Source organism: Arachis duranensis, chromosome 4, assembly GCF_000817695.3.
Source record: "Arachis duranensis cultivar V14167 chromosome 4, aradu.V14167.gnm2.J7QH, whole genome shotgun sequence".
NCBI classification, from domain to species: domain Eukaryota; kingdom Viridiplantae; phylum Streptophyta; class Magnoliopsida; order Fabales; family Fabaceae; genus Arachis; species Arachis duranensis.
This window is the reverse complement of record NC_029775.3, coordinates 18363737-18388915: the sequence shown is the minus strand read 5'-3', so window position 1 is coordinate 18388915 and position 25179 is coordinate 18363737. Positions and strand designations below refer to the sequence as shown.

Genomic DNA, 25179 nt, shown 5'->3' with positions numbered 1-25179 from the left:
ACCCTCTTCCTCTCGCCCTCTTCTCCCCTCGGTTCTCACCCCAGCCGGTGGAACCCTCTCTGCTTTCACGCCATCGGCAAAGTCTCGCTTTCTACTCTCTAAACTGCCTGCCTTCCCTTCTCTTCTTGCTCAAGTAAGTGGCTTCTTCCTTCAATCTCATAAGAATTCTTTTATGCGTCCTGGAGAAGGTGACTGAATGTTTCATGCATCCAAGTGCACTTCATAGTGAACTTGTCGATGCAGTCCTTCGGAGGCAACACACCTAATAACTCTTGGAACCAATCCCATGCAGGTCATTCACCATCAATGTACTGCTAAAAATCCGTCAGGCATTCGCTGACATACTGTTCATTAATGGGAAGGCCTAACTGGTACGCAATATCCTGTAGCGTAATCGTACACTCCCCGAATGACATGTGGAAGGTATGCGTCTCTGGCCGCCACCACTCAAAAAATGCACTGACCAGCGGCTCATCTAACCTAAACCAGTGGTCATTGAGTCTCTCGAGATGGGCTCAGCCGAGCATCTACAGGTACGGTATGATCCTGTCGTCTATAGACATAGCATGCTGCCTCCTCATGCTGGTGATATATCGATGGGCTGCATGACGATGAAAAATTTTCTTAGAACCATGACAATTAACAAACCAATTCACCAAAAAACTATTAAGTAATGCCGACCCTTTTCAAGAAAATCATATCCAAGTTATATCAAAAATCACCTAAAGCGGACAACTCTATTAAAAGTAAATTTTAATGTAAATTATATTGCAACTAGTGACAGATCCAGAAAATTTTGGTAGTAAGGGCAAAATTTATATAACGTGATAATAATTTTTATAATAAAAATAATATGTGTATATAAAAAATTAAATATTAAATTATCTATTAACCACTATATATCCCTGAAATCACAGAAAAACACACAAACTCATAGTAAAGTCCAGAAAAGTGAATTTTAACTAAAAACTAATAAAAATATACTAAAAACTAACTAGATCATACTAAAAACATACTAAAAACAATGCCAAAAAGCGTACAAATTATCCGCTCATCAAAAATAAATAATATTCTTTTGAGTTGATTTTTAAAAAGAACACTAATTTTGTTTAAATCTGAGAATTGATCATTCTAACGAATATCTAATATAATATTTTTAAATTAACGATTAAGTACCAAAAGTTGAGTAAAAAATTATTGTGGGGTGAAATTTAATAATCTAATAGGAGCAAATAAATATTATTATCATATACTACTCAAACAAATTCCAAATTGTAGTGGGGGCGCTTGTCCCACACCATTACCCTAACCGTCCCTCAATTTGCAACCATGGACATAAATAACTTAACATTCAATAGTTTAATAAGATTGTATTAAACCAAATTAAATTAAATTCTAACAGTACATAATTAATCTAATATTCAAGACGTAAAGTATAAAATTAAACTAAATTAAATTACATTAATTTAAACACTAATATTTAAGGATTAAATTAAATTAATTTTAAATAAATTAAAATTAAACTAAATTAATAGCTCGTTAATCTAACCTTTATGAATTAAATTAAATTAAAAAAAATAAACTAAAATAAATCTTTGCCAAACTTCTTTTGCCTATCTAATATAACATTCGAAATCTAAATTAGATTTATCTAACTCCAAAATAAACTTCTAATATAGTTAATCACTACTCTAATTAAATATTGTTTATCACTCTTCCACCTTGCATTTGTACTTTTAAAATACTAACAAACTACTAAATTACTACTCTAACCAGCATTTGTAATAAGGTTCTAAAAATCGGACCGGACTAGCTAGTCTAACCGGTTCAACTGAAAACTGGCAATACAAACGGTCCGGTCCTCTTCCTATAACCGTTGGGAGAAAACCATTAAAAAACCGTCAAATCGGTCGATAACCGGCCGGTTGGGCCGGATCGGTAACCAGCCGGTTCCCCTAAAACGACGCCATTTTTAAATTTAAAAAAAAATGAAAACCAAACAGATGCGTGAACCATCCCCCCTTTTCCCCATTCATCATCTCACTCCATTGTCGTCGAACCCTAGCCCTCTGAAGCAAAAGAACCCCAAACCCTATCCCTCCATCATCGCCGCCGTTCTGAGGTCGTCGGCACTGCCGCCGTCCACAGGTCCTTAGCACACCCGCTTCTTCCTCTTTCCCGTGTCAGGAACCCAGTAACTCGACAGATCCTCTTCGTCTTCACTGGCTTCTCGAACCCAGGTGAGTGCTGCTCATCTTCATCTTCTCTGAACTTGTTCTTCAATTTTTGTTCCATATTTCTTTAATTCATCTTGGGTCTTGGCTTGAAATTTGGTTCTTCAATCCTTCTTCTTCGGTCTTCAGTCTTGGTTTAAACTTTGAAGTGTGGTACTGTCTTGGATTTGCTGGTTGCTAATGGTGAAAATTTTACAAATTTGTATGTATGGTTCTGACTTCTATTGCTTTGTTACTCACTTACTCTGTTAAATACTTAAATCATGTATATTAAAATAAACTTACTCTGTTATATCATTTGTATCAACCAGAACTCCTAATACAGTAATACTTACTCTGTTACTCTGTTTTAGTGTTTTCTAATTGCTCGATGGCTCTGATATGTTTTACTGGTTTACCAGATGCTGATGGCTCCTAATTTGTTTGTTGTAATATTGTTGAATGCTGTAGGCAGAATTTTGATATGGGCTCTGATAGTGTTTTTGCTTGAATTTTAGAACAAAGAACAATGTAATGTATTCCTATTTATGATTCGATAAGACCAAGGTTAAATTAATAATTCAGGTGGAGTTGAGTTTTATTTATGAGTAATTAAATGCATGAAACAGGAATAGGATTGCTAATTTCTTTTGTGACTTTCATTATTCTTTTCCCCTTGTTGTGCTGCTGTTGTTGTTACGCTGCTGTTTTGTTATGGCACTGTGATTCTGCGATCATTGATCAGTGTTTTGAATTTGAATTTTCTGATTAGTGACTTGTTGAGCTGCCGTTGTTGTTGTTATGCTGCTGTTTTGTTATGGCACTGTGATCATGATCACTTATCAGTGTTTTGAATTTGGAATTTGTGATTAATGACTTGTTAAGCTTCTGCTGTTTTATTATGGCATTGTTGTTGTTATGCTGCTATTTGTTGCTGAATGAGTAGGGTAGCTACCTGCCAATGCCATATATAAATAAACTGATGAATGATGATGATGGTAGTGGAAGGAGAGTCAAAGTGTGTAGGTAGTTGGTAATATGTTATGTTTTCTTATTCAATGACTACTTGTTATGTTGATACCTCAACTTGGAAATAACACTAGGTTCCGTTTATGGCTTGCTCAGCAAGAAGAATCTGTTGTTAAGAGAGCTCTCTTACAACAGATGAACGCAATACTGCCTAAGATTAAACCGAAAAGGTCATCTTTCAAGGTTCAGGTTCATGTTCAGTTAGCACAATACCACAGAATGATCAATATTTTCTAACTAAACTAGCTCAACATTCTTTTGAAATTGATAATCCTTTGTCTCCTGACATTTCTAAATTAGAATCTGAGGTATTAAGTGATCCTGTTAACCCTCAAAGTCAAAATTTAATATTTAGATATTTCTTTTTACTATTTAACTTTTGTGTTTGTATTTTGATAATATCATATGAATTGGGTTGTTGATTTTTTGTCTAGCGTTTTAAATTTGGAAGATATTTTAGGATGTTTATTTATAATTTATTTATTATTTTTATTCTAAAACGGTTTTTCTGGTTGAACCACTGGTTAGACTGGTTAGACCAGTAAACCAGTAAACCAATAACAATAGCAGTTTGATGACTGGTTCGATTTTCAAAACTTTGTTATTTTGTAGTTTAAAAATCTTAATAGCATATATAATAAAATTCTAAGGGACTTAACATCACAAACAATTATTTATTTTTTTAAAAAAAAATTAAATTTCATTCACTAACCTCTTCATGTATGAAATAAGCAATATGGACAACACCGTTTAACCGATAGATACGATTCAAGTTGTCTTTCATGTTCACATGATTTTTTTGGTTCAAATTTTCTTTAAAATTAGCATTTAGGGGAGCATTTTGATGAAATATAATTCAAAACAAATAAATCCGAATTCTTTATGTACTTATATATATACTAAGTCGAAGTCACTCAAATCGATGGGCATATATCATAGATCTACTTCAAAACAAATAATTTTGATTTATTATGAGTGGATTACAGTTAGAATAGCTAAATCGAATTTAATCAATTTGAATTACATATAATTATAAATAAGATTTTATTATATTTATAATGATTTTTGTGAACAATGTGAACAATAAATTCTAAAATTAACTTAATAAAGTAAAAAATACTTTACTCTCAAATTATCCTCTAAATCCTAAGATTAGGATAATTATTTACGTACCTAATAAATTGAACATCTATTCATTATTAATTATATATGAATAAACTAAATAAAAAAGAATAAACAACTAATTAAAAATAATAAATATAATTATCTACATACCTATTAAATTAAACATTCAATATATCTATTATTCACATTATTTAATATTCTTATTCGTTAGTTATACTTTTTCTCGTGAATATTTCTTCTTTGCAGGAGTTCCTCATAAAATTGAATGGGGTCTAGTTTCTTCCTTTTTTTTATTTTTCCCATTTTTCCCAAAACCCCCGTTCCTCTCGCTCTCGCCCGCTTCTCGCATCCCATCGGTTCTCGGCTTCTCGCCACAACCAAAGGAACTCTTTCTGCTTCCACGCCATCGTCAAAGTCGCTTTTTACTCTCTAAACTGCCTTCCCTTCTCTTCTTGCTCAAGTAAGTGGCTTCTTCCTTCAATCTCATACGAATTCTTTTATGCTTCTATAATTCCATCGTTTTTATTTGTTGTTCTTTGTTATCATTCATCATTCATCAACCAACATGTTTAACTCCCACCGTTACAAACCCCTTATCTATCTAAACCTAAAAGTTCTATTCCGAAGAACACAACCACACATGTTCTGCACTTCACAATCACACTCTTTGACGGTTTCATACCTCATCAATAACCTTGGCTTCACCCCACAATCTGCTCTAAACGCATCAAAACGGCATCGTTTCAAGACCCCACACAAGGCAGACTTAATAATCGCATTCTTCAAGACCCATGGATTCTCCCATTCCCAAATCGCTGCCATTGTTGCCAAGCTACCTAAGATACTTTCAGCCAATCCGGAAAGAATCCTGCCAAAGTTTCAATTTCTGGCCTCCAAAGGTGCTTCCACCGATGACATTGTTCTGCTATCCACTAGGAACCCTAGATTCTTGCATTTGAGCCTCAAGAACAACATAATCCCTACTTATGCAATGCTGAAAACCTTCTTTCAATCCGATGAGAAAACGCTCCGTTGCATTGCTTCTATCCCTGGTTTGTTTATGGAGGCTCGCTTGGTGAAAAATGTCAAGTTGTTGGCTGATGCAGGAGTCTCTGACTCCGCTATCGGCTATTTGTTGCGGACCAGAGTTTTAGTGCTCTTGTCTGCTGACTTGAGGAAGCAGGTGGATGAAATAAAGGAATTAGGGATTGATCCTTCAACGGTTAAGTTCGCCATAGCTTTGCAAGCCAAAAAGACTGTACCGAAATCACTGTGGGATGCAAAAGTCAATGTCTTGAAGAGCTGGGGTTGGTCTAAAGAAACAATGTCCGAAGCATTCAGGAGGAACCCTTTATGTATGCTATCATCTAAGGATAAGATTAATGAGGTGATGAAACTTTGGGTCAATCAGTTAGGTTGGGACCCTTTGGCTCTTGCCAAGATTCCATGGCTTTTTGGATATAATTTGGAGAGAAGGATCATTCCGAGGGCTTTTGTTCTCCAGTATTTACTTGCAAAAGGATTGAGAAACAAGAGTGACAATTTGTGTCTGCCGTTTTTTATTCCGGAAGACATGTTCCTTAAAAGATTTGTGGAAAGTTTTACAGAAGATATGTCTCAACTACTTAAGATATACCATGAGAAAAAAAAGATGTTTATGATAACTGCCTAGTATGTAACTTAGATATGTCACTCCGTAAATTACGACTGATTGTTGCATTCTTCAATTCCCCGTGCACTTGTCATGTATATCAACTATCAACTAGCTGATGCTTTAGAAATGACTGATGCATTATAAGTTTTTTACAGATTCTTTAGTATCCAAATATTTGTTTGTAACCTAGATGACACTACCATTATGTTGTTGCTGCCATTCTGGGCAATATGTGTGTTTAGTGTTTTGTCCGTGCAAGGATCTTTAGTGCTTAGTTCTTCTTAAATCTCAATTTTAGGTGCAGGTTAGCTCATTGTGCTAACGAGATAGGTGAAGATATCAAAGGTTCTCTTAATGATTGTGGAGTTGGAAATTTCAAGGTTCTCTTCAATGACCAAATGAGAGCAAAGTTTGATTGATGGGATAGTTGTTCATCCATCAGTTGTTTTTTTATGTTTAGTTGCAGATAAGATATTAACTACAGATCAAGATATTTCTTCTTTTCAGTTTTGAAGTTCCCTCACTAGATTTTATATATATTGAAGAAACTTAGCTTGCTTTCTCCGTTTTATTTCTTTTATTTTTTCACTCTCTAGAGGTGTTCAGTAAAATTCTTTTCAATATGCAAAGAGAAGTTATGTTCTTATTTACAGCATGATCATGTGAATAACATAGAGCATAAGTTACTATCATCATAGAATGAGTTTGATACTTTGATTCCAACTTGCTTTTTTGCATTCTCCTGATTATTTTAATTTGCGTCATAAGTTAAGCTTTCTGTACTATACATGATGGGTAATCTGTCTCAGAAACCATCTACATGAGCATGTTCCTTGGATGTGAATCCTTGGAGTTTGAAATCGTTGGATACAATAGTTCAATGTGATGGTTAGACAGCAATGTCACTCTCTTTACTCTCTTTGACATTTAATTTAACAAAGCTTTCCGATGAATGCTAATAAAACCCCAAGTTAGTCACAAAAATATAGTCAAATTTAGTTACATAAGTTTTAGAATATGCTGCCTTAAGAACTGATTTGATTGTCAAATACTCAGATGTCAAAAGTGCAAAACCAAAAACTGAATTCATTGCTTTTAATTATTAAAAACTAAATTGTCAACCCTTGCAATGCATTAAAAAAATGATAACTAATGTTCCGGAGACATGTATTAAAAATATAAAAATAAAAATAAAAGTCTATTTATTTAAAAATAAAAAAATTGATTTATGATCTTGATTAAAAAAAATAAGGAGAAATTAAAAATTATTGATTATCGGTTTCAAAAAGTCATTTCCAATATTTTCAAATAACAGGTTTTATTTATAGCATCCTTCTCTTTTCTCAATGGGTGAAAACCGAAAAGTCGAGAAAAGTTAGACCCTGTCTCACAGACCTAGTTTGGTAAAATTTTTACTTTTTAAAAGTAGCTTATGAAAACTGTCTTTTAAAAACAATTTTTTAAAAGCGGCAGCACTTGTGTTTGATAAAATCACGTTAAAAATAATTTTAATAAGCACAAACATTACAATGGTGTGTTTGGTAAAATAGCTTTTAAAAATAAAAAAATTATAATAAACATATTTATAACAAAGAATAATTTTTTTTTCAAATTTTAGAGACTAATAATTTAAATATTTATTTGATTTACTCTCTATATTAATATAAATAGAGTTATCATTAGTCAATAATAAAATTTGAATGTAATCCAATGTTAGTACTGATACGTCCATTACCCATCTATATATATCGACTCACTTTTACAAATCACAGAAAATGGGACACATATCTCAAGTAAAATTATATATCTATATTTACATATGTATATATATGTTGTTATTATAATTTTGACTAATGTTCATGAAGTTAGTGTATTTGTGTTGAAAAACAAACATCTACTAAAAATACAAAAAACACACAAAAAATAATATAAATAGATAGAAGTTCATACCTAATACATGATAGAAGTTTTTTTAACAACTGCTAAATAATCATTTTCTAATTTTAATTATAAATTAATCCCATATATTTTATTTAATTATAAAAAATATTTTTTATTTTATAAATTATTATTTTATCATTCATCTATTATGTTTATTAACAATCAAAATAAAAAACAATAGCGAATTAGATCTTCCATTGATCGTAATAAATTTTGTGGCCATTCCAATCGATTAAAAGTTTATATTTGATTCGTCACGTTCAGGACTGTGAAATCGTGTTTCTTTGAAAATCAATCGATTGGATTATCAAAACAATCGATTGAATTTCAGGTTTCCCATAACTCAATTGATTGTTTCGCAACTAAAATGTTGGTTTTTTAAAATTTAATCGATTGAATTTTGCAAGGCATGCGGGGTTTTTCTTATTCAATCGATTGATCATATTACCAATAGATTAAAATCATCAAAGCAATCTGGTTTAGTTAATTCAACCGATTGGTTCTGTTATTCCCTCGATAAATTCATCTCCAAAATCTTGTTTAGATTCATATTATTTATCCATCATATCTTGGTCACATATTAGCTCTTTTTGTTGGTTAATGTCATCGTAATAGTATTATTCATCCATCTCAATGTCCGTAAATATACCTGACATCTTCAAAATTTATCAATGAAAAAAATTCCAATACACTTCCTATAACACTAAAATCATTTTTACTTATTATTTAAAAAAATACCATTTTCCAAAATTCCATTTTTCAACTTTAATTTTTCAAATACGATTTTTTTTATTTAGGGCGGCGAGTTAACGGCACTCTATATTTTTGTATAGATTTTGTCTGACCTCCCGAACTCTATCACTTTTATACAGTTTGTCTAACCCGGCGAATTTCACTCGAATTTTTTTCAAAACCAACAAAACTCAAATTTTTAAGCCATTATCATCGTCTACAAGAGTACATAGGAGTACACAAACATACACCGATAACAAGCATGATTTTTTGAATATTAATGGCAACCATTATCATCATTTCCAGAAACACACATATACACGGAATAAGACATATTTAACCAGGATTTTTTCTCATTATAAATTAAAAAAAAAACCTATTATTTTTCCAATATTCTTGTGTACTCATATGTACGACGATGATAATGGTTGTCATTGTTTATTGTGAAATTTAAGAACTTGAGTTAGCCAATTTTTTTAGGATTTGAAGTGAAGTTCGTCGGGGTTAGGCAAACTCTATAAAAATTATAGTGCGGCGAACTTGCTTTGCATAAAAAAAACTCGTATTTGGGGAATTAAAGTTAAAAATGGGGTTTTCGAAAATAATAATTTACTGAGGGCTAACAGAACCAATCAATTGAATTAATTAAACCCAGATTACTTTGATGATTTCAATCGATTGGGTAATATGACCAATCGATTGGGTAATATGACCAATCGATTGAATAAGAAAAATCTCACATGCGTTGCAAAATTCAATCCATTGTGTATCAATTCCAATCGATTGAAGTTTGGGAAGCCTAATTTCAATCGATTGGTTTGTGCATCCAATCGATTGAATTTTTAACAAAAACAATTTTTCTAACTCAATACGTATGAAATTGGATCAATAATAAAATTATAATCGATTAAGATCGTAAAATATTTATTACGATGAATGGAATATCTAATTTATTATTGTTTTAGTTTTTTATTCTCAATAAACATGATACATGAATGATAAAAAAATAATTTATAAAATAAAAAATAGATTTTATAATTAAATAATATATAAAGAACTAATTTATAATTAAAATTAAATAAGAACTATTTAGCAGTTATTAAAAAACTTAAAAAACATATTTTGTTATGGGACCATTTAATGGTCCAAACGTTCTGGACCATCGAATCCTTTGTCACCCCTAACTTTTAAAAGTCGCAAGCACAAGAATTTTTTAATTTACCAAATGCAAAATGAGAAGCTTTACCAAACCCAGCCTTAGTAGGTTAGGCTTGCAAATCAGTTACATGGTCTGAGTCTGTTCCTGAAACTTGTTAAAAGATCCGGTAATTTTTTTAATATTTAGAATACTAATTTATTTTAAAAAAGCATTTATGTATATTGTATAATATGCCAAATTCAATATTTACAGCAATATTTAAACTTTTTAAACATTTAAAATATATAAAGTCGCATTTCGTCTAGCATCTGGTAGAATCCAAACACCTCAGACCTCATCATCTTCATTGTTGAAGCTGAAGCCACCCCTCGAACGAGAACCACTTGATGCTGATAAATTCTCTCTTTTATGTATTTTGCTGGATTAGAAAACGGAAAATGTTAGTGGGTAGAGACTTTGGAAGCAGTGATTTTGGACTCAACCTATTTCCATAATTACAATGGCATTACATTTTTTAGTCTTTTTAGTAGCTATTGTTTTGTCTGTGAAGCTTGCCAGTCTTAACTTGCATTTGCAAATGTGGTTGCTGCATAGATAATGCTTGTAATTCTGGTTTTTGTGTGAGGATTTATTGATGCCACTATGATAATTATTTGGATATGATGTGCTGTTATTGTTCTTGGCTTAAGATGGTCGTCCAAGGGTTACTTTTGACAATACTGCTGCAGGCCTTTGTGGTTGAAACGTACATAGGGCCATGCCGAGATTGTGGAATACGAAGCTAGATTCTGGCAGTTATGGGGAGAGGCCAGTTCCTGCAAGTGTGCAATTACGGCAGATCATCCTCTTGCATGAAGGCAAGGCTGTGAGTAGTTACTGACTTTTGTAGTTGGATTGTACTAATATAAGTGCTTGCACTTGGAATTGATCTGTTCATTTTCCAATGTACCACAACAATTCTTTTATTCAAGCCACTATCTGTAAGGTTAATGGAGTAAGCTGAGACTTTGTTGAAACACATATTTTATGGACACATTAGTATACAAATGCACATAAAATACATGTATTTAATGTTTCTCCAAAATGTTAAGACACATATACAATCAATTGGACACAATTTTTTACACTTTATCCCTTATTAATTTTTAAAATAATAATTTTATTTTATCTCAAATCCTAATTTTTTTTCTCTATCCAGAGAGATGCTCACCATACTCCGTCCTCCCTCCTCCATCTTTCCTCCGCCACTAACCTCTCGCTCAATCATTACTCTTTCTGCCACCGTTGCTGCCACTGCATCTCCTCCTTCATCCAGATCTGCCGCCGCTGCTACGTCTCTTCCTTTGTCCATATCTGCGATTGTCGCCTCTCCCCCCTTCGCAGCACCCAGGACCGCCTCTCCCTCTTCCTCTGAGTCTGCCATTGCCGCCTTTCTCTCTACCTCGGTTCTTCTCCTTTTACAGATCTGCTCCTCAGTCACCTTCTCCTCTCCTTTCGTTTTTCTTTTTTCTTTTGAAAAGTAAATATTTTTGTTGATTCTTGTGAAATTTTTGCTGGCTGATTTGTGATGAACTATGTGTGATGATAAATCTAGTGGTGGAGATGATGGATAGTAGTGGCAGCAATGGTGGTTAATTTTTTTGTTTTAAAACAAAATTTATTATAGGGATAATATGGACTTTTTTTAATTTTATTGTGTCTTGTTCAATACTTCAATATTTTACCAAACACAATACATATAATTTGTGTCTATGTCTTTAATGTTTATATCTTTGTCTCAAGAATTACAAAAACCAAACACTGCCCTAAGGATCCTCCCCACCCACCAAAAATAAAACTTTTTTTTGCCAACAATACGAATGTTTAGTCAGGTTTGAAGTTATTTGTACATCTCTAAATCTCAATTATCAACATGATCAATAGTTAAAATATATTAGCATATACCTGCTTCTTGTATATTAAAAGGGGAATTATTTGAGTACAAAAGAATGAGATCCCAGAAAACAAAATCACAAAAAATTTCTCCCCTCAATTTAAGTGTTAAAAAATCAAGTCAAAATTGACTCGAGCCAATCTGATGTCAATTCATATGCTACAAATGTTACAGCACCAGCTGGTGCAGCTTTAACAGTTGATGGGATGATCCCCTTATACAGACCAGCCCAACCTTCTGCCTGTGATATCCGTTTCATGGCGTCAAACATGTTTCTGTACGCACGGTGTTCCACACGAGCTCCATATCTTGGATGCCTTTGCAGACCTTCAATCTGGAGGAAAGAAAGCATGAAGATCCATAACTACATACTCGATGGACGTCCATAACGATAGGGCATGAGAAGCCCTTTATTCAGCATGCGTTCTATGGGTAGGTATGAGCTCAGGATCTAGTTCTAAAGGGGAAGGGAAGAAATAATAAAATAGATTCATAATTACCCTGAAAGAAAGACGGTCTGTCAGATTCTAAAATCTACCTGAAATCTTTTCTTGACTACATCAAGTGGATGACAAACAAGCTTAGCGCATGTACCAGCAGCCAACCCACACAGGAAAAGTTGAAAGCTAGATAGGCTATCTTCTCCAATAGCATTTGAGTATTGAGTGTGGTTCCATGCCTACAATTTTCACATAATATGACAATTACAAATGAGGAGATATCAAAGAATCTCTCACTATAAGGAATACTTATAAAGCAAAACATTTATTGGCTGCATGTCAAGGAATTCAATTTTACAACTATATAAACCAAATTTGTACAGTCCCAACTTTGTACAGTCCCATTTTAACATATACCTTATTCTACTATTTCCATACAATTGTTATAAAACAAGCTGAAATACACCTGACACAAGGTATGCCTAGATGCATTGCTCTATAATGGCCTCCATATGTAAAACTGACGGAATCAAATGTCTAGATATCTGGAATGTGCTAACATGTGGAAGGTAGACATTAGGAAAGTGAGACATAAAACTGTAAACCTCATATCTGCATAAACTCATCATAGGATTCCAAATAGCTTATCAATGCATTTCATATAATTCTAGATCTTACAGATTCATTTCACTTAAACCAAGATTGTAATATTACAGCACTGAAGAGACACACATACTAGAATGACAAAAATGCTGAATATTAGAGAACCAAAAAAATGAAACTAAGTTACTCTGTTTTCAACTTTCAACATGATCGGCGGCATTTAATGCATGCAGGGAACAATCATGTCAATAGAAAACAAATAGAAAAAGGACTGAAATTTTACCATAGCCCAACGTTTAAACGTATCGTAAGTACCAAATTGTAGGCCTGCATAAGGTATAATCTCAACTAGCGTTGGTGACAGTCCGGCATACAAGCCAGAGAAACCACGAGTCTTAACAATGTCAACGAATGCTGACCTCATGTTTGGATAAACCTAGATGATGGGAAAACATTAGCATAGCATAGTTATTAACTCAAATCACGAATAACGTCATTATATGCATTCAAAAGGTTAAAAATTCTATTGTCAAAGACCAGGAGCTCAGTCTTTTCAATTCTTCTGTTTTTCTGACCTCTGCAGGGTGAAACACAAAATTACATTACATTAATTTATTTCAAATCCTCATTTAATAATGTTGATACCTTCGGTTCACCTTGAGAAGCTAATATGGTTCGAAGGAGATCAAAAGGATATGATCCTACAGTAGCTGTACACCCAGCTAATGCCCCACTCACATAGGATAGATAAGGGCTCAAATTAATGTGATTCTCTGCAGAAACAGAAAGCAAGCAATGAGCAACATACACCTACAACAGGAAATTTATGATAATTATTTATAAACTGCACAGGGACGCAGGTTTTGGTCTGCATATATATAGTTTATGCTACAGAAAGCATCCTACCCTAAAGTGACTTGCAAAAATAATTCAGCAAATGAAGTTTGACATTATGGTAAAATATGCGGACCTACATTTTCAAAAATTATCGATAATAATGTGAGAAATCTAGGAGATAGGTTCACACTGCTCATCAGGCTAATATGTTGGGCTAAGAAATAACAGTTGAAAACAAAACTGAATACCTGATTTGGAAGAACCAGAGGCAAAAGATTTTAACTTGTGCAAAACTGTGAACTGTATGGATGTATATGGCATAACCATGAGCAAAGCTGGTACATTGCCCCGCCAAAAACCCTGTAACATGTTGCACACAAAAAATGATAATACACAATTACACATTTTTTCCATCGAAAAATGGTTGGCAAAAAACTTCTAGGAAACTACTTTAAGAATAAGCATTATCGGGAAAGGGTAGCCTAGTGCTTAAGGTTCCTACCTAATGTGATATGGGGAGAATATAAGTGTGTATTCTTAACCCCCACTAATGGACAAACTATTCTATTACTCCAACCCATGACTTATAGGCCACAAGGCAGCAACCTTGTTACAGTAAAGCTCTTCCTCTCGATATTATAAAAGCTTAGTTATTTTACCCGTATGCCTTCTTCTCTAAAGATATCTTTGCTTGCTTGAAGCATGCCAGTATATTTTGATGGTGCAGAAATTTCCTTGCGTAGTAAAGCCCATGAAGATGTGGGCTCGAGTTGAACCTGAAAATAAATGGGAAAAGCATTCTTCAGCTCAATACTTGATATGATAACGGAGCAGGAGATAATGAATAGCCATGACTCTCCAGAATCCTATATCTCATAAAAGTTAAAAACATTACATAGTGCATAGATACAAATCACACTGAAACATGCCAAACCCCATGTTAACGCAATTATCCTAACGTCACATGATTTTTTAAGAACAATAATGGCAACCGCTGAGAAATCCATGGTACATTAACTAAGTAATTGGAAATTTTTTGATGGCCATGAATGAATATAATTCTCTAAATGGTCAATAGACCATTTTTTGTTTGCTGAGGGTATGATGAAAGGAAAATAACGACATGAAGCCATATTTTCAATTTCCAACCACACATCTATAATCAAGCAACAACAAAGCAAATTATACTCCATACATTTCACACCAGATTGTATATATCACACCCATGATTGCAACAAGAACTACATAGTCATTTAGCCATACTCTTTCCAAATTCCAACCAGTTAAACTTTAGGTGAGCCGCATCACATCAAAGTAAAAGTGGAACAGATTACCAAAACAAAGCCCATTGTGACATAAATGATATAATGGCACACCCTGGAAATTGATTCTCTGCCATATGCTATTCATTAGTTACAAAATCAAAAACTGGTTTCCAGCAAAATTTTGACAGTGACATGAGTCTTTGCCAAGCAGTATACATCTCCCTAAAATATTTTTTTAAAAAAATAACTATATAAAAAAATTGCCAGGCTAATGTTTGTCCCCAAGTTCCATTCTGTCTCTATTTAGTGAAGTTTCAGCAGCTCTTACCAAACTGCATATGAGACACCATCTTCAATACTCAATAGTTCTAGAACCTAGAAGAAGCAAGTTTTAATAGTGTTTGAATTCTCAATGTACCGGTTTTTGTACTTCCCCTTGCTTATTAATTACTCTATCCACTATTTCATACCCCTCTATATATCATACAAAATTAGCAATAATCTTCTTATGATTACTTTTGTAAATGCAGCATAAAACACAAGTATGAATATGACAAAAAAAAATGATCATGATAAGAAAAAGAGTTGACCTGGAACCTAATCTTAATAACATCAAGGGGAGAGGTAACTGTTCTTGATATAGCACCAGAAATAGCTCCAGCAGAGGAATCAATCAACGCTCTCTTCAGCTGGCTCGGCTCTTCCTCCTCCATTGCCATACTCTCTTCCCTTTTCCAACTACCACCTACAACAAATCGACAAAACAGTTCATTCTTTTGACCCATTGACAAAATAAAAATAAAAAAATCGAGGACATGGATTGAGAAAATTAGGGTTTCTTTCTTAATTGGGTAAAAACGGCAACGTTTTGGGGGGGAACTCACCGACAATCGAGGACGGGGAAGGAGGCAATGGAGAAGGACGCAGGCATTTAGAGAGAGAAAGAAAAACGGTATTTGATTGGTTGAATTGAATTGAAGACTGTCTAAGAGATTTGTTTGAAGGAATTTAGAAGAGTCCAAGGAAGAAAGAAACTAATTTATTTGTTGTAATAACTAAAAAAATAAATAAATTATGGGTTGAGTTGAGTTGTGATGGAGAGAGTGATTCTGGGGATGAAGTCAAGCTTTTAGTTGTTCTTCTTTTTGCTGTTTGGTACGGGTCAAGATTCTTTCCTACTTTGCAATCTTCTCCTTTTCTTTTTTTCTGTTTTTTTTTTCTAACTAAAATTTAAAATAATATACTTGCATGAAAAACAAGAGAGACTTTAAAGTTTAAACAAGAGAATTTATCACGCGTCAAAACTCAAAACCCAAAAAAGAAGATTAAAAAAAAAATTTGTTAAAACTAGTCAAAATCAAAATTCAAAAGTCATCCTGTTATGCACACAGACAATCCCTATTTTGGTCAGAATAAATAATCTACTAAGTTTAAAATATAATAAAGGTTAAAATTTTCTCAAAATAAATTAATAATTTAGTATACTTATACATCAGCACAAATTGTAGTGATATTTTTATGAAAATATTTTTATATGAAAATGATATAACAAATAGTTAGATAATGCAGTTAAATATATTTAGTCAAATATTTTAAATTATGAAAAATTTTTAAAGATTAATAATTTTTAGTATTTTTTGTCAATATTTGATTAATACAAATACTAAATTATCTTTAGTAAATATAATTTATAGATGTAAATTATGTGCAAACTGTATTAATTTATATGTGTAAAATTTTAGTAAATATAAGTCAAAATTATATGCTTTTTGGATATAAAATTTCTGTAAATATAAGTATAAATTATTAATAGTCCAATGCTAATAAAAAATGATAACATTTACTGACAATATTGCATTACATTTAAATTATTTAACAATTTATAATATTATCTTTATATAAAAACATTTTTGTTAAAGTAACCACTTCCTTATAAAGCTACGTAGAGAGATATGGTGATAACTAATAAGAGATTTAGATAACTTGTATGCATTTTCAGAAAATAGTTTTCTTTTATGATAAATTATATGCTTTTTTTTGTTAAATATTATATGCCTTTTGTTATTAAGGATAAATACTTTGTGCAAGATTAAAAAAATAGAAATTAATATTTGTTAATGATCATGTTGAATTAGATAAAGAGAGAGAAAATCAGTTAGTTAGTTAAGTTGTTTCTCTTTTTTATAAAATTGTAATCTATTCTTGTGTAATTAACTTTGCCTAATGCATTAGTACATGAGCATAAATGTTGCAATTTTGATTATGATAGACACACTAATAACAATTCATGCAATACAAAATTTTATCTCAAATTATTCTTCTCTATCTCATTCAAACTTCATCATGGTAGTCAGAGTTTAGGAAAAAGATCCATGACATCTATCAATTATCATTTCTTTTTCATCCTCTACCTTCACCACCTCTCTTTCTGTACCCGTCATTGACAAGCTCAATGATGACAATCATAGAACATCGCAGAAGCTTGCATTTCACGTCATTCATGCCAACAAACTTGGTAATCATCTTGATTCCTCAAAAATTCCATCACAATTTGAGAATGATGCTGCACGAACTGCAGGTATTGAATCTACTTTTTTACTGATTGGAAGGTTAAAGATCACAACTTAATGATATGAATTTTTAATTTTATAAATCTATCATTCAAGAATCAAATACTTGATTGTGAGTATATACATCAAGCTTGGGCAATAATTCAAGAATATTTTACAAAGATTTCCAAGATTCGGGTACAACAACTTAAAGCACAACTCAAACTTATTCGCAAACAAGGTATCGAAGCAGCTGAATATCTGAAAAAAGATTCGCTGTAATTATAGATGATTTAACAGAAGAGTATGCCATGTATATTTCTTCCATCATGCCTAAATATGATTCATTGTCTTTGATTGAGATTGAAGGTATATTACTATATTACTTGCACATAGAAAGAGTCTAAAAAATAAAATTAGGGACTAATGGCTATACATGCAAATTATGTTCAAGCTCCATCACAATTTGGTAGAGGAACTTGCAAGAACTCCTTTGGTGGAATGGACGCAGTGAAAGATTCTTTGGTAGAGAAGGTAGGTTCTCGAATATAGATGCTAGACCTCAATGTCAAGTTTGCTAAAGATTTGGCCACACAACTATGACATGCTTTCATCACTTTGATTCTTCTTGTCAACATACTCCTCTTGTATTTAACTCATCAACAACATGACAACCTTAACCTCCTCCATCAATCTTTCATACACCTCGAGCATATTTGGCTACTCCATCCACTCTCACTGATTCTTCTTGGTTGCCAGATACTAGTGCAAACCACCATATCACTGGTGATGCACATCATATGCTTACATCATCTGCATATAATGGATCAAATCAAATCTTGCTAGGTAATGGCAAAGGTAGTAGAATTTCACATTATGAAAAATTATTTTTAGTTAGCCTGATACATAAAAAGCTTTCTTATTAGATAAACTATTTCTCTCTCCTAAAATCACATATAATCTTGTGAGTATTAAAAAATTTACTGCTGATAATCATTGCTACTTTGAATTTCATGATGATGCTTGTCTTATAAAATTTTGGGAAACTCAGAAAATGCTTCTTTGGGGCACACCTAAGCAAGGCATTTATGTTTTTGATTGTGTGGCTGTGACATCTTCTAATTCTACCTGTTATAATCTTACTCCTATTTCTGATAAAAATAGCAATTTTTATTTCTTTGATTCCAACTCTAGCAATCTTGTTCCTAGGGACTTAATAGCGAAAATTGACTCTTACACACACTAGCATCACAGACTTGGACATTGTGCATCCAAGACTATTCTCAATGTAATGAATAAATACAATGTGAATTCTTCTTCTAAAATTGTTCCTTCCAATGTATGTGAATTTTGTTGCAATGCTAAAATGCATCTCCTTCCCTTCTTTATTGATTCTTTTAATGTTTTTGCACCTTTAGAAATAGTATATGGTGACATTTTGATGCGGATTTTCGGAAACTACTATCGGTAAGTGCACCAATTCGTATCAAGTAATACTACAGGAGTGGGTTATTGTTCCTACAAGGATTAACGGACTAAGAAAACAACGGTCAATTGATTAATCTAGTCAGACAATCAAAATTTAGGGTTTTAGAATTCCTTAACATAAAAACAGTAAATAAAATACAGTAAACAATAAATGATTGAGAGAGTAATATGATTAAAAGAGTTAACGTTTCAGAGATGTTGAACTTCAGGAAGAATGCTTTTCACTCTCTACTTTAATCATGCAAGATGTATCTATGGCAAATCATTAGTAATCAAATCCCAATCCCTTGATAATTTAATTTCTCTTAACTTAATAAACTACCAATTTTTTGATTAATTGATTATGAAAAGAGGTGAAGTACGTTCATTGATTTATAAACCACACAATTCACAAGAGTTGACCCTAATTGATTCGATATCACTTATCAAGTCTAGTTTCAAAAACTTAAAGAATTGTGAGAAAGAGTTTTCAAGCTTAATTCCAAAAACTAAGTTTTCCAATATGATCATTAGAATTTATTTAAGATTAGAACTATTTTTCAATAGATTCAAACCCTTATGATGAAGAACGAAAGACTCTTTCTTGAGAAATTATCAATGCATTAATCAAAAGTAGAAAAGCTATAACATTAGTCATTAGAATCAACAGAGCTCTTAACCTTAACCAAGGAGATTACTCGTATTAAGCTTCAAAACAAAAAACAATATCTAAAAAATGGCCAAAAGGTCCTGTCCAAGTTTTTTAGAAGCCTTTATTTTATACTAAACCTAAAACAAAACCTAAAATTCAAATTTCATTAAAATAGAATCAAATCAAATCTTTCACAATTAATCTTCAGTTCTCATTGTGATTTAGGTCCAAAACTTAGTGATTCAATCTTTTTGCATGCAATGTAGGCTTGGGTGATACTTAAAGTGCTTGTGGATTCTTGGGCCTTGGGCGTGTGGCACCCCACCCATTGAAGTGTTGCACGCCAATCTTTTCAAGCCCCTAGGAAGCAGCTCCTTGGGCGTATGGCACACCCGCTCCTTGACATGTTGCACGCCAATTTCTTCAAGTCCCTGGGAGTAACCATCTGTAGCGTGTGGCACGCCCACTTCTTGACATGTTGCACGCCAATTTTTAACATTGGATGAGGCTTCGAAGGTGTGTAGAAATGTCACACCCTTGTTGACTGGCGTGTGGCACGCCATAAATTGCTTCATCCTTGAGGTCCATCCCTGGGTGTGTGGCATGCCCTAGCCTTGGTGTGTTGCATGCTCACTTCCTTTCTTGGCCTGGGAGCCCTTCCTTGGGCATGTAGCATTCCCAACCTTCACGTGTTGCACGACCACTTTCTTGCTTGAACTGCCTTGTATTGAGCCTCTGAAAAGTTAGTTAAACATGCAATGCCCTTGCAATGGCATGTGGTATGCCACCTTCTCCCTTGGTTCTTCTTTCGGCGTGTGGCATGCCCTCTTGCTAGCGTGTTGCATACTACCTCAAATCTTGAATCAATGAGAGCTCATCTTGGCATGTGGCATGCCCCTGTCCTGGCGTGTTGCACACCACCTCCAATGCTTGAATCCTGGGAACTCCACTTGGGCGTGTGGCATGCCCTTGTCTTGGCGTGTTGCACGCCAAAGATTTGTGAAGTTTGGGGCCTAAGTTTGGCCTAGCGTGCTATGCCTTTAGATTGGCGTGTGGCACACCTTCCATTTGACGTGTTGCACGCCAGCTCCTTTGCCTTTTGGAGGGTGCTTTCCTTGTTGGCTCTCTTTGTTCATGCTTTGCTTCCCTTTTGTTATCATTCACCTACAATTATCAAGAAATCAAAGCACTTAAAGTACCAATTGAATAATGTATAAAAGCACATAATTATCAAGCAAAAGTTATCAATTCTTTATAAAAAATACCCAAGAAAAGTACTTAAAATGCTCATGCATCACAACACCAAACTTGAGATTTTGCTTGTTCTCAAACAAACAAAGAGTCATGAATTTAACATTAAAGAGTTCAAGCTTAAAATTCAAGGGTGAATGGTAGCAATTCAAATGGTTTTGGTTAGCCTTTTCACTTATTCACAATTCAACCCAAATGGTTAAAATCTTTCAAGGCATCTATCCTGATTATATTATGGAACCCCTCCTTGAGGCACTACCTTGAAGCAAGCTTATTTCCTTTTCTTTCACAGCTTATTTTTTTTATGGGATGCTTTGTACCTTGAGCTTAGCTTTGAATCTAAATGCTTTGTTTTCAAGCTTTGCTTGATACATAAGCCCCATAAACACTTGACTGAGAGGCTCTTTGAGCTTATATTTCTTTTACTTTCCTTAATCAGTGGTGCTCAGAACCTTGGACTTCTCTTTCTTGGGGATGCTTTACATCTTGAGTGTAGCTGTGATTTCTAAATGCTTTATTTCAAACTTTGCTTAATACATAAACACTACAAGCACTTGACTAGGAGGCTCTTTGAGCTTATGTTTCTTTTCAACATTCCAGTTAGTGGTACTCAGAGCCTTTGGCTTCTCTTTTAACCTCTTTTTTATTAAGTGTTATTCAATATATTTTGCTTCTTCAAGGCTTTGTCAATTGTAAGGATTCTATAATAGTCCTCTAGATTAAAGCCTCAAGCAATTTTGCTCAGTTTGTGTTGAACATTCTGAGTTAGTTTGACCTTCCAAACTCAAATAGTCATGCTCTTTTTGTTCAACCCCTTTTTCTTTTTATTTCATTCTTGGTACATGATCTTTGCTTGCTTTATGTAATAAGCACAATTACATTGATGAGTGGTAATAAACAAGACATAATAAGTAATTGAAGGAAAGAAATCACAAATGCATTAGATAAGACAAATAAAATAACATACATGCAAACAATTAAAAGGAAAGAAGCACATATAGCAAATAGAATAGAACTCAACCACCTTAATTGTTATTGCTATCATCTCTATCATCTTTCTCATCATCATCTTCATCTTAATCATCTTCATCATCCTCATCATCATTACCTTGGTGTGGTTCTCTGGCTTTCCACATCTCTTGTTGTGGGTCAAGAGATTGCTAATTGATGTTGACATTCTCATGAAAGAGTTAATTATGAATTCAATCACCAACCTTTGGATATGGTGCCATTGCTAGATTAGATACTTGTATTTCCATACATAGCTAGGTAGTTCACTTTGCACTCCATGACTTGCTTGAAATTTTCGAGTATATCCCATTGATTTTCTTGTTCATGTATGATATGATTGATGAGTCTCCCTTGGTTCAATTGTTCCATCCTAAGTTGCTCAAGTGATATGGTCAGTTGTTGCCAATATTTAGGAGGTGGTAGCGATAAGACTTGAGGGATAGAGGATTCTGCTTCTTGAGTTAGTTGCGGTGGAGGCAGTTGTTGAGCTTCCCTTCTTAGTAGCCTTGGCCTTTGCATACGTGGGATGAGCATCACTCTTTTCATTTGTGTGTAATTGGGTGATCCAATCTGATTGAACACATCTTCATCAAGCTCAACCCCTGCTTCTTCATAGAGTCTATGAATGAGGTTTGGGGATCTAAGTTTTACTTTCTTTAATACACTTTCAACCATGCGTTGGAGGGAAAATTATTTCCTCTACACTCACCTCCTCTTTGGTCATGATATAGTTGATTACAATGGCTCTTTCTTTAGCCACTTTAGAGTTGTTAGAAGAAAGGATAATGAACCTCCTCACAAACTCAAACTAAGCTCTTGCTGCCAGAACAAGATAACTTCTTTTCAATTGGTTTGGGTCCCAATATGCAAATATCATTTATGATATCATCGTACCTTGGATAGTTACTTAGTCTCTGCTCACAACTCATTATAGAAAAAGAAGAAGAAGATGGATCTCCCAGTTTTAAAACTCTTCATATCGCATTGGGTCCAAAGTCCACAGGTTTACCTCTTACATAGCTCATATAAGAGGATTCTAGTTGTCCATCCATTGCAGGGTTTGCATAGAACTCTTGGACTAGCAAGAGTCCCACTTTATTAGGTGGGTTACACAGAGTTGTCCACTTTTGCCTTTGAATTTGTCTGCAGATGCCTGTATAGATCACTCTTTCTATCTCAAATCTCACATCAGATATTACTATTTTATGGATGTCCACCCATAGAATTGATGTTCATGGAAGGGAGAGAGAAACCTTTTCTCTTCATGTTGAGATTTAGCAGGTGCCTTGCCCTTTCTTTTCTTTAATGAGGATGCATCGGATTTGGGAACCATGGAATGAATAAATATGAATGAAGTAGAACCACAACATCAAACTTAGAAAGTTCCTTGTCCTCAAGCAAGAATATGAGTGTAAGAAGGGAAGGGAGGAACGAAGAGAGGGTGAGGTGGGGAAGAAGGATAGCTTGTGAAGGTGAAAAATGATATGAAATAAAGAAAAGAGAGAGAAGTTTGGTGATGTTTCGATTGGTAAAAGAAGTAGAGAATGAGTGAGGAATGAAGAGTGTGAGTTGCATGAATTTATAAGAAAAATAGTAGTGTGGATCGTGTGGTAAGGGATGAGAGTGGAGATCTAATGGTGTGCATGTATGGGTTGTAATCGAAGATCTTTATAAGGAGTGTAAGATGATATAAGAGTGTATAAGAGAATATTATTGGTTGTGGTTTTCGATGATAGTGAGTGGTGTATATATGTGAGAAGGCTAAAGGACAAAGTGTATAAATGGATGGAGGCTTTAGGATAAAATGTATAAGTATGAAGTGATGGTGAGTGATTGGCACAGTCAAAGAGGTATTAATGGAAGAGAACCTATGCATGTAGTTGTATGATGACAATGAAGGACTAATGCATATGTTCTTGGTAGATTAATTATCAATGCATGTGATGCATGAGGAATGCAATATAGAGCTAGTAATGTGGCATGAAGTGAGTCAAGAGTTAGGTGCACCTAAGGAATGAAATAAGCGATGCATGCATGCAGGGGAGGGTATTGCATAACCCATCCTCTTTTGCAACAATTGCATATGAAAAATACTTAAATTGAATATAAAAATAGTTGAAGAAATATGGAAGATAAGATGCCATGCATAAAATGCATTAAAAACTTCCTAAAGGAATAACTTAACTATTGTGATTGCATGGAAAAAATGTGGTGCAGCTAATGAATGCGCCTTGCATAAATGAAATGTGCCAACACCAAACTTAGTGTAGTAATACCAAATTTAATGTGGCACATTCACTATAGAGCTAGGCCAAGTATCCAATCGAGTGAAATTCGATTAATCTTGGTGGGAGAACACCAAACTTACTCCATACAATGCATACATACTAAAACAAAAAATAATTAAATGCTAAATGAAAAGAGCTAGAACAGAAATTACTAAATGATGGGTTGCCTCCCATTAAACGCTTCTTTAATATCACTAGCTTAACGGTGTAGCTTCTTCAAGTGAGGATTTAAGTGGTTCTTTGACGATCTATATCGCCTCTAAGGTATTGCTTCAATCTCTGGCCATTGACAGTGAATTTCCTCCCAGAATTCTCTTCCATAACCTCAATATGACAATATGGTGACACTTTGATGATAGTGAAAGGCCCAGACCATCTAGACTTCAACTTTCCTAGGAAGAGCTTTAACCTTGAATTGAAAAGAAGCACCATTTGTCTAGGATCAAATGTTCTTGTGGAGATCCTCTTGTCATGCCACATTTTGGTCTTTTTCTTGTAAAGCTTAGCATTTTTATAAGCCTTCACTCTAAACTCATCAAGCTCATTTAGTTGAAGCAACCTCTTTTCTCCCACAGTCTTTGTATCAAAGTTAAGAAACTTTATTGTCCAATATGTTATATGCTCCAGTTCCACTAGCAAGTAACAAGCCTTGCCATATACAAGTTGATAAGGTGGAATCCCAATGGATATTTTGAATGCCGTTTTGAAAGCACAGAGAGCGTCATCAATCTTCTTCGCCCATTCTTTCCTTGAAACTCTCACCATCTTCTTAAGGATTCTCTTGAGTTCTCTATTTGAGATCTTCACTTGGCCACTAGTTTGAGGATGGTAGGGGTGGCCACCTTATGCTTGACTTCATATCTTTGGAGAAGTGTGTCCAATTGTTTTTTACAAAAGTGGCTACCTCTATCACTAATCAAGGTTCTTGGAATACCAAACCTACTGAATATATACTTCTTGAGGAAGCTAAACACCACTTTAGCATCAATGGTAGGCAAAGGTACGGCCTCTACCCACTTAGAAACATAAT

The 25179-nt window shown here is 33.9% G+C and overlaps 3 protein-coding genes and 1 long non-coding RNA gene across 5 annotated transcripts; 2 read left to right on the top strand and 2 right to left on the bottom strand.

Moving 5' to 3' along the window:
• Positions 1-4628: 4628 nt before the first annotated feature.
• LOC107483633 (uncharacterized) lies at positions 4629-6474 on the top strand. Its single transcript, XR_002373682.2, has 2 exons — positions 4629-4827; positions 6320-6474. It is a non-coding gene; the product is annotated as an uncharacterized LOC107483633 (long non-coding RNA).
• A 3764-nt stretch (positions 6475-10238) lies between these two features.
• LOC107483637 (uncharacterized) lies at positions 10239-11621 on the top strand. The gene is made up of 2 exons (XM_016104251.3): positions 10239-10718; positions 11052-11621. Exons 1-2 carry the CDS (start codon positions 10611-10613, stop codon positions 11265-11267), a joined length of 324 nt encoding a protein of 107 aa, XP_015959737.1. The 5' UTR covers positions 10239-10610; the 3' UTR covers positions 11268-11621.
• A 152-nt stretch (positions 11622-11773) lies between these two features.
• LOC107483636 (mitochondrial thiamine diphosphate carrier 2) lies at positions 11774-16141 on the bottom strand. 2 transcript variants are annotated; one of them, XM_016104248.3, is made up of 8 exons: positions 15816-16138; positions 15522-15676; positions 14326-14442; positions 13915-14026; positions 13475-13602; positions 13113-13265; positions 12325-12465; positions 11774-12120 (listed from the first exon to the last, which is right to left on the bottom strand). In XM_016104248.3, the coding sequence occupies exons 2-8, from the start codon at positions 15648-15650 to the stop codon at positions 11902-11904; spliced, it is 999 nt and encodes a 332-aa protein (XP_015959734.1). In that variant the 5' UTR covers positions 15651-15676; positions 15816-16138; the 3' UTR covers positions 11774-11901. The 2 variants fall into 2 exon arrangements, with proteins under 2 accessions (XP_015959734.1, XP_015959735.1); XM_016104249.3 differs by having other exon boundaries at positions 11999-12120; positions 12287-12465; positions 15816-16141.
• An 8236-nt stretch (positions 16142-24377) lies between these two features.
• LOC107483610 (uncharacterized) lies at positions 24378-24914 on the bottom strand. The gene has a single exon (XM_016104226.1). It carries the CDS (start codon positions 24912-24914, stop codon positions 24378-24380), a length of 537 nt encoding a protein of 178 aa, XP_015959712.1.
• Between the last annotated feature and the right edge of the window lie 265 nt (positions 24915-25179).

Coding starts and splice junctions, on each gene's coding strand:
- LOC107483637 (XM_016104251.3), top strand. CDS start 10,611: ATGCCGAGATTGTGGAATACGAAGCTAGATTCTGGCAGTTATGGGGAG. Junction 10,719..11,051: donor TCTTGCATGAAGGCAAGGCT/GTGAGTAGTTAC, acceptor TTCTCTATCCAG/AGAGATGCTCACCATACTCC.
- LOC107483636 (XM_016104248.3), bottom strand. CDS start 15,650: ATGGCAATGGAGGAGGAAGAGCCGAGCCAGCTGAAGAGAGCGTTGATT. Junction 14,443..15,521: donor TTATTAAGATTAGGTTCCAG/GTCAACTCTTTT, acceptor ATTTATTTTCAG/GTTCAACTCGAGCCCACATC. Junction 12,121..12,324: donor TAGTCAAGAAAAGATTTCAG/GTAGATTTTAGA, acceptor TCTTTCCTCCAG/ATTGAAGGTCTGCAAAGGCA.
- LOC107483610 (XM_016104226.1), bottom strand. CDS start 24,914: ATGGTGAGAGTTTCAAGGAAAGAATGGGCGAAGAAGATTGATGACGCT.